The 13,988-nt window shown below is 40.1% G+C and overlaps 1 protein-coding gene across 1 annotated transcript in view; it reads left to right on the top strand.

Annotated features, from left to right (window-relative positions):
* Positions 1-13,988, top strand: part of med13a (mediator complex subunit 13a) — an 87,184-nt gene that overhangs the window by 13,014 nt on the left and 60,182 nt on the right. Inside the window, exon 3 of the mRNA XM_023267427.3 lies at positions 8,798-8,966. Coding sequence (XP_023123195.1) covers positions 8,798-8,966 — 169 coding nt within the window. The remainder of the gene's footprint in view (positions 1-8,797; positions 8,967-13,988) is intronic.

Below are 13,988 nucleotides of genomic sequence, written 5' to 3'. Positions count from 1 at the left end.
GTGTATAGCAGACTCAGAATTTCCCTAGAGAAAGATTTTTATTGTTTGTCAGTTCTTTGCATACTTAAAACAACCTTATTGGCATTTTGAGATCTTTATATCTTTTTCGACTTGAGCTTGCACTGATCATTATCAGCTAGCCTGTGGTGAAAAGGGACAGGTCTGTTTCCAGCTCTCTGTACAATCATAATGCTATTCTTGCCTTCTCCTATCCAATACAAGAAGTCATTTCTGAATCTAAAATAAAAGTTTTACAGACGAAACTGCTGCGAATGAATCCTCTCAAATGCATTAAGAAATGCAAAATGATCTTACTTACTGTTTAAAAGAGACGCACATCCTTTTGAAATTGCTGATTTATAGATTGTGTGGTATGCTGATTTGTTGCATGTGGTTGCCTTAAAATGTACTTTTTGAAATGGACAGCTGTGACTTTTAAACATCAGTTATTTTAAATTCTGTAAATCACGTGTATTAATGTTGCTGCTACCACACAGCCACTCTCTCTGGTTTTCTGAAGCTTGTTTCCATAAGCTTATCAATTCCAGTATTTGTTTTTCCCAGTTCCCTGCATTGGCAAATTTTCTTGAGGTTTTTGTGCTTTAATTGTTATGACTATTTTTTTTGACACAGTGACAGTCTAAGTTCACATTTGGCTGTAACAGAGCCATAACCTTAAAGCAAAAATGTCAAACCATCCGTTTTGAGGATGCCTGACTCTGCACTTGCAATCCCATTTTAAAGATTGTAATAGCATATTTGCTCTCTTGGATAGTGACTGAAGAGATGGCACACAACAGTGACTGTGATACAGATTCAGTCCCACAATGATGTAAGGTCCATTGTAAGCACTGTAGCCCAGTGGATGCCCCAGGCAAGGATTCAGAAAGGAGAAATGCCACTCACTCTTTAGAATTTCCAAATGTTATTGACTTGGACAGCCTGTGAAAGTCGAACTGAATTTTGAAATCTCCACACTTTAGCTATAAACATGCACAGAGGGTGCCCAGAAGCTCAAAGTGGAGAGAAGCAGGATTACGATGCATAATTAGGACAGGAAGCATTCTTTTTGTCAATGATGTCTAACTGCCCCACAGAGACTGTAAAAGCTGTATTTTGCCTTAAATTGATCTTAACAAATGACAAATTCTAGTTTTACTACTTTTTGATTGTTATCAAAAAGCCCTGGAAATGCCCAACCTTGGTGAAGCTTGTTGGGCTTACACACTGGATATGTGTGGCTGTGGATGTGTATCAAAGATAATTAGATACACTTGGTTAACCTTAGCTTCGGATTTGTAGTGCTTTCTCTTTTTTTTTTCCTTCAAAAATGGTTCTAAACTTCAGCGTGTAATGCAGAGATTGATGAACAGATAAAACCAGACCAGCTCTTAGGAGGAAAAAGTGGAGGAGGCCGATGGCTTTTGTGCTGGGGATCAATTTTCCAGGGCTAATCTCCTGCCTGTGAACCACCCTCCGCTTTCCTCTTTTCCCTCCTGCTTCATCTCCCTCTCCCTCTCACTCTGATGGATCTCCACTGGCTGGCACAGCGCAGGGACTCGGCCATGCATGCAGCTCTGACCCATGGGTGCAGTCTCTCTCCCTTCTCTATTTATCTCTCTTTTCCCTCTCTGCTCAAAAAAATATTCATTAATTAGTAATGGAGACTTTACAGAGCACCACTGGTTCTCTCTCTCTTTCCTTGCAGATAAGGAGGAATAGAAGGAGGAAGTGGAAGGAGAGGAGAAAACCTTCTGGCCAGACTTGGTAGAATCCCCCTGAGCACAGTTGATCACAAGGCATTAATCTTGCCGTTTAATGACTGACTGCTGCTCTAATTGCTTATATACAGATGAGCAGCTGTGGGGGGGGCACTTCTAAATTTTTTTCCTCAGCTTTTATGAAATTCCTTTGCTTCTTCATCACTTTATATAGATGTCAGAACACCCATTTGCCATGATTTGTTGGACTTAGGTGTATTTTGGACGAATAAAGGACTGATGCTGCACTGTATCTTGATCTTATAGGAAATGCGTTGTGCTCCCTCGTGTCAAAATGTGTTTCTTTGCTGTACAGTATTCTTAATAGAGCTGTTGTGCTCCTGCCTAAGAGCTTTTATAAAGGTCAACTCATCTGGGTCTACTTCACAGGAGGCAGAGACATCAAAGTGTCATGAGCATCAGTTGAGCCCATAAATCTTTGTCTAAATGAGGCCACTCATCTTTTGCCCCTTGGACTGACCACTGTCCACCATGCACCACTCTCTAACCACATGTGCACTCACATCTGAGCAAGTTGGAATTTTGAACATTAAGTGGAGCAGGCTAAAACTGAAACAGGCGCTTGCCCTGCCTAATGCATATTTGGTACAGTTTGGGAAAGTACTCAACAAAAAAAAATCATCAGAATACCCTCTGTTAACCAGTTAAAAGCAAAATCAGTGGTTCCAATTCAATACAGTTTTCAACAATGTCTGTGAATGTCTTCTCTTGGCCTGCTAGCTCTGTTGCATGTGTACAGTGAAAACACAACAACAAAAAATGGTGTTGGTGCACAGGGAAAGAAACAAAATAGTCTTGCTTTTTTATCTCAACTGCTGTGTCAACATTGGAGAATGGTCTGGCTGAACCTATTATCATTCTGCTATGGAGAGAAAAAATGCTCTGACTCTTTGTACTTCTTCAAACCAATCACAGTTGTCTTGGGTGATGCAAAGCCCAAGATGTGTGACAGTGCACCTGCAAAATATGCAGTAATGGTGCATCAACTTAAAATGACCAAGCATTTGCTACACCTAACTGTAAGGATATAAGGATTTGAGGCTTTTCTTTGTTCTATTTAATAGTAAACTAAATATCGTTGTGTTTTGGACGGGCGGGTTGATTTAAAAACAAGAAATTCAGTCTAATAAATTTAAACTTGGGTTTTGAGAAATTGTGATGGCCATTTAAAAAAAATCTTCTCCATTTTGTAATGTTAATTTAAAAAACTTTACCAGATTGATCTGTAATAGTTACGTCTTGCCATAACTCCCTCTTCCAAATAATGGAAGATGTTTGATCAGCTGGTCAAATTAAGAGGTGCCTGTTTTGTTGTTGTTGTTTTGCTTTTGAGCACATAAAGTCTGTCCTCTGCATTCTCTGCGATGGAGGAATGACAATTCATTTACATGGCTGAAATTTCAATCAGTGCTGTGTTACATATTTTCGCCAACTCCTTCCAAATTTACCGTATGTGTATTTGATTATCTTTTGGGAGTGTAAAGTAGTTACCAATTTAGGCAAACCTCATAAGCTTCTGCATGTGTTGATGCCTGATGTGGATTAATGGTAATGAGAGCTGAGGCTTCTGTTCTTGCTTTTGTCCCAAAGAAGACTAATGGATGTCACTTGGGGACCTGGGAAGACAAGTGCAACACGGAAAACAAACATTCTCAGGGATTTGTTTAGGTTTTTTAAGTGTTTGGTAATTGGCCTTATTCTTTTCCCCTGAAGCCATTCTGGCGTTGTTACCATGTAGTTGTGGCAGTTGAGTCCAGAGATGTGCGTCATGGGGAGCTTTCCATTAAAAATTACAAAGCTGAGTCCCTTTTGCCCCAGAGGCAGCCCTGTGTTGGATGTTTTTTATTTATTTATTTATTTTTTTTAAATGGATTGTAATCTTCATAAAATTATAGTAATATCTAGTGAGTGTCACGTTCTTTTCATGTGAGCGAATGCTTGATTTTGACTGCAATGTGTTTTGTCTATGTGTCTGTCAGAAGTGGGGAATGCTGCAGTGGGCACTGCTTGACGAACATGAGGTCATTAGGAACACTTGATGTAAACCAGACGCCTGTTTTAGAGCTGCTTGGTGCTAGAGGGAGGGACTGAGGAGTAACAGGCGACAGGGAGGAGGACGTATGGGGCAGATGTGGTCTTGGCAGAGAAAAGCAGATGGGATCACCATGGCAGTTGATGTAAAAGTTGGTTTAGGGAGGTTTCTGCTAGATTTACAGAGAAGCCATCTTCCACAGAGCATTGAAGTACGACTGAAGGTTTAACTGCTAGTTGGATGTTTCTCGTCATAGATTTGAGCCCTACTGCTCTCCGTTTTTATTTTATCGCCTTTCAAACACTATCAGTCACACTCCTCAGTCTCTTGAATCGTAATGTATTTTACCCTCCCTTTCCCTTAATCTGCCATCAGTGGCTCAGTGGCCTGACTTTCTTGTCTTGTTGACTTTTTGGCCTCTTCGCTGCCATGTCTCTCAGGATAGATTCAGCAGCTGCTAAATCACTTAAAGCAAGCTTAGTTAAAAACAGTCATGAGTCCACACACTTTATTCACATCCACATTTTGTAGAAAGTAAAAATGGCTTTTACTGCCGTTGCTTTATTTTTATTCTGCAATCGCTGTGAATTTTTAGTGGGAAATTGCAGTTTTCCTTCCTTTTTCCTGCCTTTCACCCTGCTTTTCTGTGTTCCTGATCTTATCCCTCAAGATATGTGTGCACCTGATGAATTAGTTTGTTTCTTTCAGAATCACTGGGCACCCAATCCCCTCTACTTGGCAGCTAGCCTTAGGTTGTTTTACTTTGGTTGGATATAATGATTTAAAGGCTAGTTGCTGGGTCTGGTAGAGCTGTAGCATTTGAAAGTGGATTTGATTGGGTTGGGGATACACTTTTTCCCTTCGAATTTAAAATTGACACTCCTTCATTTACATTTTTCTAGCAGATGTTTATAATTGCACCCTTGCGTTGGATAGCTGGCTGTTTACTAATACTCAGGAAAAGCATAAAAACTCTCAGCATGTCCTTAAACAAGCTTTTCATACCTGCCAAGATGGCACAGTCCCTCTCTGTAGTGGCTCTCTTACTCAAAGAAGGAGACCAGTGTAATTTTCTGTGCTGGTAGCCCTGCTATCATCTAAATTTGAGATATTGTTACCTGCCTTTGCAGTACAACAGTAAGCCAAGGGTTCACTTAATAATTCAATAAAATTTTGATTAACTTGCATCTGGGCTGGCTTGTGCCTCCTTGGCACACGACAAGCTGACACAAAGGGTGGGTCACACTTGGTATTTATTTCATCTGCGTTCATGCAGAGACAGTGCACTTGGGGAGATGTTTGCTGCAGACTTGACTGAAAGGAGCTTAAGTGCTGTAAGATGTGAGCAGTGGCTGTTAATGAGATTAGACCAGCATTCAGGCCAGCGCAGAATGTGATTCAGAAAGCAACTGTGATACGTGTCTTAACGGTACATTTCCTCATCCTGAGCAGCTAGGTACAGTTTGGAGGGTGACTTGTTTATACACCATGTGAACCAAATAAATATAGTCATTTTAATCTCCCACAGCCTAATTACAGTCTAGCTCTTTGCAGCTGTGGAACAGACATTCAGAAATAAAAATTATAGCAGGGTTTTGGCAGTGTGCTTGTTGCGGCCTGTTTGCTAAACTGCTAGTTAGCCCTCAATTGCTATATGTTGGACTGAGGTCCTGTTTGAAAGCCTCATGGTTTCCTAGGCAATTAAAGCATCAGTGGACAGTGAGTAGTACATTAGGCAGAAATTGAGTGTCATCAGTGGTCAACCAACCAGTTCACTTTGTTCTGTTCCTAGAAGTGGCTACATCAGACTTGTATCATTTTATTTGCAACAGCACCACCTGAGACTCTCAATTACTGGAAGGAGGCTGAACTGATGAATAAGCTGAATAAGCACAGGGACACCATTTATAGGGCTGTTAATCACAGCACATATGCCATCATAGTCAGTTGTATTTGTAGAAGACATGCAAAACATCATAACAACACTTTAAAGTTCCTACATGTACACCACTATCCCTGTTAAGAGGCTTCTCTTGTTTTTGATCGTGTTCAGGATGTGTTTTTTTACATGGAGCACTGAGAAATCTGGTTATTCATATCTGCATATACATGATGAATACTAGTATTGTAGTTAGAGCTGCAACGATTGTTCGAATTATTCGAGTAATTCGATTACTGAAACTCCTCGGGCCCTATTGTCTGAATTGAGGTTTCATTTAATCCACTACATAGTAGACCCCAAGTCGCTAACTGACCGCAGTCCGAGTCTGGACACAGACTTTATCCTATACGGACCCGGACCTGTAATCAATAAATTATAAGGGGATTTTGAATTTGACGGGATACTTCTATTTAATGCGGCAGGGCTGAACTACAAATGCAGTTCAACATACTCAGATTTTCTTTGTGTGAGTCTGCTCGACAAAAACTAAAACCTCAGGTATGAAGGTGGTTATCAACTTTCTTTGTTAACTCAGACTTTGTGCTGCAAACTCATCCAGACAATCAGCAGCGTTTAATGCATCATTTGACTCATTTTCCGTGCAAAATTAAATGATTGCGTGCAGCTGCTTCAGTCAACAGGTTGTTTTAATGGAGAACAATGAGGAACATAAAAATGTATGATGATTTAAAGCGCTGCTACTGCAAATGATGCAAGACAGGAATGCTGGTAGTAAACTGTTGAATGTGTGTTAATGTACGGTATTTATTTTTTCGATGCACCTGATTATTTCTAACAGCTGAACAATGAAACAATCAAACTTTATATATTCAAACATGATATTGTATTGAAGTGCATGTAGGTCTGACACTGTCTCATAATGAAGGAAATCACTTTAAGTTGTGGCCAAATCAAAGTGAAACTAATGTTCCTGAGTATTCTCTGTAATAAATACTAATAAACTAATCAGTTTTTTAAAATTTGTGTTCTGTCAGCTGCAGGTCAGCAGTTTAAATGGACCAAATATAAAAACATATTTATGCAATTTCTGCATCACCAACTAAATACATTTGGGGTTCCCATAGCTTTGAGTTTTAGTTGAATACTCCTGTACTATACTATATGTGTACAATATACCACAGATGTCCGCCCGTGTTCCCCTATGATGGTTATTTCTGTTGCACAGTGCGCTCACTTCCGCTTTTGATGCTGTTGCTATTCACTCGATTACTAAAATGATCAATAGCTGCAGCCCTAATTGCAGTTACTGATTACTGTGAGCTCTTTGCACAGGAGCCTGCGGTATTTACAACACAGACTAGCAGTTTAATCTGGCATTCTGAAAACTGTTAGCCTTGCCTCAAATTAATTTGACTCTTGACTATTGAAAATGAGGCCACTCTGGCTTATAGTGGGCTTAGCACTATTAAATGTCAACTTCACGTTGTGGATTTGGCTTATCCACCTTATTGCCAGCAATGTGAGACAAGGAGAAAATGTCCTCCACTTTGATGTGCCGTGCTGCCACTGCCACCGTGTTGGACAGTAGAGCATTGGAAGACGATATGCAGCTGTTAGTGGTGGAATAGGGTCGCCTTGATTAGGTTCAGTGACCCCAAATGTGGAGAATATTTACATATGTGTTGGGAATCATTTTACTAGCTATGTGACACAGGTGAAATGTGCATGAGATCAGAGGAAACAACAGCAAGAGCATCAGTCCAGTTACTGATGAGACTGGCTATAATATTTTACAAACTGGGCAGTTGTGGGGAATATCGCTTGGTTGCTTATCAGTTTGGAGTTCACAGAATCACTGATGCAGCAGCGGTCATAAAGTGGGTAACTGGAGTTAAGGTGTATGCATCCATGTATCTTTTTTTGGGGGGGGACTCCAGCTTGCATAATCAGGTTTCCCAAAATTGGGACAACTTCTAATCCAGGTTTGTGAAATCAGGATCTGATGTGTACATACAAAAAGGGATGCTTCAAAAACCCGATCATGATTGGGTATTCAGGTCCGTCTAAATGCTCTCTTTGAATCGTAGCACATTTCTGCTACCTTTGTTTTATTTCACATCATTTACTGGACACTTGTAAAATGAAAACATATTACTATTTGATTTTCCCCACTGTACTGAAAACAAAACCGGGATGCTATTGAACTGTGAATTTTCTGTACTGTTACACTCCCAAACTCGGGTATGCAGGAGTAGAAACATCTGAAACTTCCACAACCTAAAAGCAGGCAGCAGCAGGTTTCTACTTAACCTCTCTCTCTCTGTTTCAGTGAGCACACTCTTTGAATTTACATGGCCATCTTTTTGTAATATCACATAAGAGTTAATGTTTTGCATCACAGGAAATGTGCAACTTCTGTATCAAGGTGTCCAGAGCATCAAGCTCATCAGATTGTGAGAGTAATGTTGTTTCAATTCTCCTGTTATTATTTATAAAAATGAATGAATAAGATACTTGTGTGTTTTGATAGTTGACAATGTTGCACACAGCTGACAGTTTTTCAGACTGTTTCATGTTGTCATTTATTTTCCTGAATCCAAGTATATTTAATCTGTGTGATTTTCGTTGTGAAACTGGGCTTAGAGTTAATATCATCCACACAAATAGCATTAACATATTTAAAAAATAAACACTTTGTCAAGAGACACCTATTTTTTGAAACTTCAGCAATGCAATACTGGACAGTAAACACTTAATAACTTAAAGATGTGTATAATGCGACGATCTGTTTACCATGACAGTTGGTGCTCCCATATGTCCTCTTGTAAACACTGATGAATATTGCTATTAGTGACTGTGCCATCTGATCAAGTGTAAGGCTGCTCTATGCTGCACTTCTACTTGTCACAGCAGAAACGCGCATCAGTGTTGCTGCAATTGTAACTGGAGTTTTTCTGCTCTCAGGATTGACATTGTTTGCCCTAGAGAGTTCTTACTGGTTTATAAAAAAGGCATGAAAACTCTCAAAGCTTTCCACTCCTCTCACCTTTTTATGGGTCTCTTTTCTGTTTTCTTTTCCAGCTGAGGATGATGGGCTGTGGGAGAACGGTCTTTCCTATGAGTGTCGCACTCTGCTGTTCAAAGCCATCCACAACTTGCTGGAGCGCTGCCTCATGAATCGCAGCTTTGTTCGCATCGGCAAGTGGTTTGTCAAACCCTATGAGAAGGATGAGAAGCCAATCAACAAGAGGTACGTTGACGCCACTTGTTCTGTCCAGTTCTTGTCCATATTTTCTCTTCTTTATGACAGGGGTCTGCTCATCTACTTGTCCTGTGGAAATAGGCATTTTGCTGTTTTTTTTCCTAACCATCCAGAACCAGATCATGTTGCTTGTTGTTAGTCTGTGATGCGTTCTTGTGTAGCTTATGGAGCTGAGCAGTGCTCCAGTAGACACTTACAGTTACAGTTGCATGTGTTATTGAGTATGTGGCCTATTATGTTTACATTCTGTTCCCACTGGAGACTTGACATAAATAAATGAATTATATGGTTGCTTTGGAGAGAGACGGATATTAAATAGTATGGATTGCACCAGGGATTTTTTGTTTTTTTTGCAGCAGATCTAGACAATAAACATTTGCATTTGACCTTTCTTTAACATGAAGCTGGACAGTGCATGTACAATCCTGAGTAGGGCTGGGCAGATAGCAGTCCACTGAATATATCTTATTCACAAAAACCCACTGATGTTTTGTTTATGTAGTTTGCATCCACACTTTGGAATATATTTTTGTAACTGCAGCTAACATTGTAAATACCAAGCTCATGTAAATCCCAAAAAACATAACCTTGCAACATTTGATTATGATCAATAATTTGCACTTCAAACACAAATAGGAGGCAGGAACAAAAAGCACTTTGATTTAACCCTAAATAAAACGGGTCACTTTTTATTGCAGGTAGAGGAATTGCATTGCACGTATGAGTCATATTTTGCAGAATGAATATTAAAATAAGCTGCTTTTGTTCTGTCAAGGGAAAAGTATAACCTCCCCTTGAATGTAAAACTGGTTTTATGAATTTGTTCTCTTCTTAAAGGAAATACATTGCTCAAAAAGAGAATAATGACCTAGAGTATGACAACATTAAACATTTCAACTGCAAACAAAGGATTGTATATGGTTCTGGCTTCATATAACATTATTGATCTTTCAGAAAAGCCTGGATTGGCCTCAGTCCCAATCCTGTGAATCTGCTCAGGACATTCACGCATTGTACATGACTTTACAGTTGTGATATGAGAGTTTTAAAGTGAAAGAGGTGCCATTGTACCAGCACTGTCTGTCTCATATCTCCCCTCTTACTCTGAGTGTGTTTGTGTACAGCTGAAGTATCCTCCTCCTACTTGCTATCTGCTGCACTGGATTTCTTGCCTCCGGTGTCTGGGCTTATTGATAACAGATGGAGATGTGGGTTATGAGGAGAAAGTGACCATAGCAGTTTTTGCTGTGCACCCCCTCTGACTTCCTAACTCTTCCTACTTCACCTCGTCTCCATTGTGAACACATAGCTATTACTTGAGAGCTCAAGCAGAGGTCTTTTTAAAATTTGATTTTGAAAATTATGGTGGGAGGTGCCAGAGATTTAATGCTTGTGTATGAGAGATGAGACAATATGAAAGGACTAATTGTGAAAAAAAGCTCTAAAATGAAATATTTGTTCACTTAACAGCTAGCTAGCTAAGTCCCAGCTCTTTTTAGTATGCGCATATGCCAGTGTGCTAATGTTTTTGGAGGTGTTTGCCAAATTTCCTTGTCAGGTGATCATGACAGCCATGCCGTGGCATAATCTTGTGTGTGTACAAACACATGCTTGTTTTTGTTTGCAGGCCAGTTATACTGTCCAAGTTAGAATGTTCAAACCGCTGCTGTCAGCTTGTCTTTATCATTACCACAGTGTAGACTGGCAGACCAAGTTGCCAGCTTAGATGCAGACTCTTTGACATCATTCCATCTGTAGCCAAAAGCTCACATCTCTCAGGATAAGTGAGATAGATTTTCATTTAAACGGACTGATAACAGACAGACGAATAGGCAGAACAACACTGGAGATCAAGCTGATTCTCTTTTAAGCCGTACACATGCCTTGTTTTTAGCTCTATTGCCTCTTTACCCAGTATGCTGATGACAGAGGGCCCCCGTCAAGGGAAAAACAATGGTCTTTTCCTCTGCTATGGAATTCACAGGCCACCCTCTGTCTGTGTGTCTGGTTCTCTCTCTCCTCTCCCTCGCTCTCTCCTCTTCCCTCCATCCCCCTCTGCTGTCACGGAGCAGACTGGGCAGGTTATAAATAGTGGTGCAACCACCCTGAATCTCAGTTGTCGTCAAGGATGTTTTTCCTTTCGCCTTTGGTGTGATCCGCTGTGCCCCAGCCACACTGGGATTTCGACAAACAAAGCACCACAAAACTGTGACGGAAATTCACGAGACCCCTTTGTTTTTTTTGTTTTTTTAATGTTACTGCTGTATCCAGACCAGCTGGTCTGACAGTGAAACATTTCCGGAGCTGCTATTGATGTATGGCTGTGGTGTTAGCAATTATTCAATGGCACAAGTTATGTTGTTTTGGTGTTTTTTTGTCTCTGTGGGACAAAGTAATGCTGACCATAGAATGCAGTCCTAGTCTCTTATCCTTCTTTGCATGTTGTCTCCATAGAGATAATCAAGTTTGTCTTACCAGTATTGCCATAGAGAACACTGTTCACACACTGGGAGTGAGAGCGAAAAGTTCCAGGGAATTCCCACTCTTATTGTCCTGTGAAAACTGTGCTTAACTGTACATTGTTTTGTGCCTGGAATTCTTGGATACTATCCCTTCCCCCCGTTAAATACTGATACACACATTAGACTGATTACTTAACATTGTTTGCCAAGACCTCTGTTCATCTGTCTTCTCTAACCAACTTGTTCACCTTTCATTGACAAATAGGCCAAGCACTATTTAGCATTGTGGCTTGTCTAAATTACAAGTTAATTTGCTGTGAGGAAAAGCAAAAATATCTTCAGCAACATATGTCTTTTGGTATGTGACTATTAGTCTCATAAAATGTATTTGCCCAGTGAAATTGCTTTCTTCAAAGTATAATCTCTCGGGTCATAGGGAGACAAACACTTAAATTGGGGATTACCACATAGCTATCTGATGACTCTTGTAACCAAGATGATAGTTAGCTTAAATCTTTAGATAGTCTAAAATATCTGGTGCTGTTGACAAACTGAAACATCCCACATGCAGATTGAGGAGAGAGTCAAGTGTAAAATAACACTGCAAACACAAGTTAGTATCCAGCTTGTTTATACAATGCTATTTTGTCTGTGTAATTACATTTACGTGTGGGGCTGCAACTAACAATTATGTTTGCGAATTGATCTGCATGCTATTTTCTGTCACATAATAGTAAGGAATGCCTGCCTAAGGTATTTTGTTCTGGCTTGAAGAAGGCATTTGGTGCCATCATCTTGAGAAAATTGGTTAGGAAATAGAAATTGTAAACTGTAGAAGGCAACTGTTTTCTGAAGATATATATGATACACAATTGATCAACAAAAATAATTTAAATATGAATTGGTTATTCAAATCACTGATAATCGCAGCCCAAGTTGATGATTAAATTTATGTATTAAATCATTACAAGATCAAAGTACTTTGAATCCACCATTGTGGCACTTTTCTCATTGTCAGTCATCTTCTTGGGTGTGCAGCTTAAATCAAATCTGCAGATGGGACACCAGAGACCACTCTGATCATCAGATAGCTCCTGTGCCATATCCAAAGTCTCCAGTTGGTGGAGGCTGTAGCCAGCTGACAGTGCTCACAACCTCAACCCCAGACCTCAGCTTGTGTTAAAATGCTTACATCATCTCTCCCCCTCTCCCCTACCTTGCTTCTCATTTTAGCCCGTATATTTGGTACACAGTACACAGCAAAGTTCATTTTTCAGAACCTAATAACCATAAAACAAAGAAAAACAATAGTGGCCTCGCTTGTTGTTCTTTCATCTCACCGTATTTTGAATATTCAGACACATTTTTCCTTGAGAAGCCCATTTTTATGAATTTGCAAGAAAGATCAATATTTTAGGCTTGTTAAAATATAATATTGAGAAGGATTTAGCTGTTTTTTTAAAATGCATGCCCTTAATTAAATAATTGCATATTAATTGGTAAAAGCCTTTGTTTTTAACGGGAACTGAAAATGCAGTAGTATGTGTTGATACAGCTGACAGTAATTCTCTTTGTCTGGAGTACAGGAGGCTCCAAGTTGTGCAGCCTGCTTGTTTCTGTGAACCTTATACTGCTAGGTAGACTGGCTTCAGGAAACACAGAGAAAGAGCGGGAGAGAACACAAGGGAGGAGGGAGGGAGTGAGGGAACGAGCAAGGGAGAGCTCCTCTTGGTTGTCATGGTAGCAGGGAAATGCACCCTGGGATCGTGTGTTTCCAAGGTGAAGTGGGATGCTTGTACTCTATTGGTCAGCTTCAGGCAGACTAACTCGTTGACTTGTTTCTAATTGGCTGCGTTACTGAAATTCAGAGCTACATTATATCCAGTGAGCTTTGATGTCTCAATTTGATCAGGACAAAAGGGATATCATTTCTTTTCTCTGCTTGGTTTGCACACAGTATTTAGAGCAGCATTTACAAGATTAATAATGTATTCCAATTGCACTGCAATCAGGAGAGTGTTGGATGACTATTGCTCTGTATTTACATATGTGTGTTTTTTGTTGTGCTTTTAGTTATTGTTGTCTGAGTGCCAGTGTCATTAGCAAATCAAGATAGTATGAAATGGGGTCAGTCAGCAGCAGCTGTTATTACAAGAGCAAATAATAATGAACAAGTGCAAACCATAGTGATACAGTAACAAGTATGCCTGCATAAACACATCCAATTGTCTACATTTTATTATGTGGGTGAGCACATTCTTCCTCTATTGTTTCGGCCCAATGCTGGGAGTTGAATGTGTGAGTCCTGGTGCGCTGTGGCAGGCGGAAGCAGAGAGCAGCACTCTGTTAAGTAGGACAGTGCAGGATAAAGGGCCACTGCCTCCAGTCTGGGGCTAAAGTGCTAAATTTATCCCCTCCCTGCTCCCAGCACAACACAAACACACAGGGAGACGGGCATACAAACATGCTCGTCAACAAATGACATGCAAGCCAGTCCACATCGAGGGCAGTCGCATAGTTGGCACACAAAATTTTCCTTAGAATGAAG

The sequence above is a fragment of the Amphiprion ocellaris genome, chromosome 14, assembly GCF_022539595.1.
Source record: "Amphiprion ocellaris isolate individual 3 ecotype Okinawa chromosome 14, ASM2253959v1, whole genome shotgun sequence".
In the NCBI taxonomy this organism is placed as follows: domain Eukaryota; kingdom Metazoa; phylum Chordata; class Actinopteri; family Pomacentridae; genus Amphiprion; species Amphiprion ocellaris.
The sequence above is the reverse complement of the archived record's forward strand: the minus strand, read 5'-3'. Positions and strand labels throughout refer to the sequence as shown.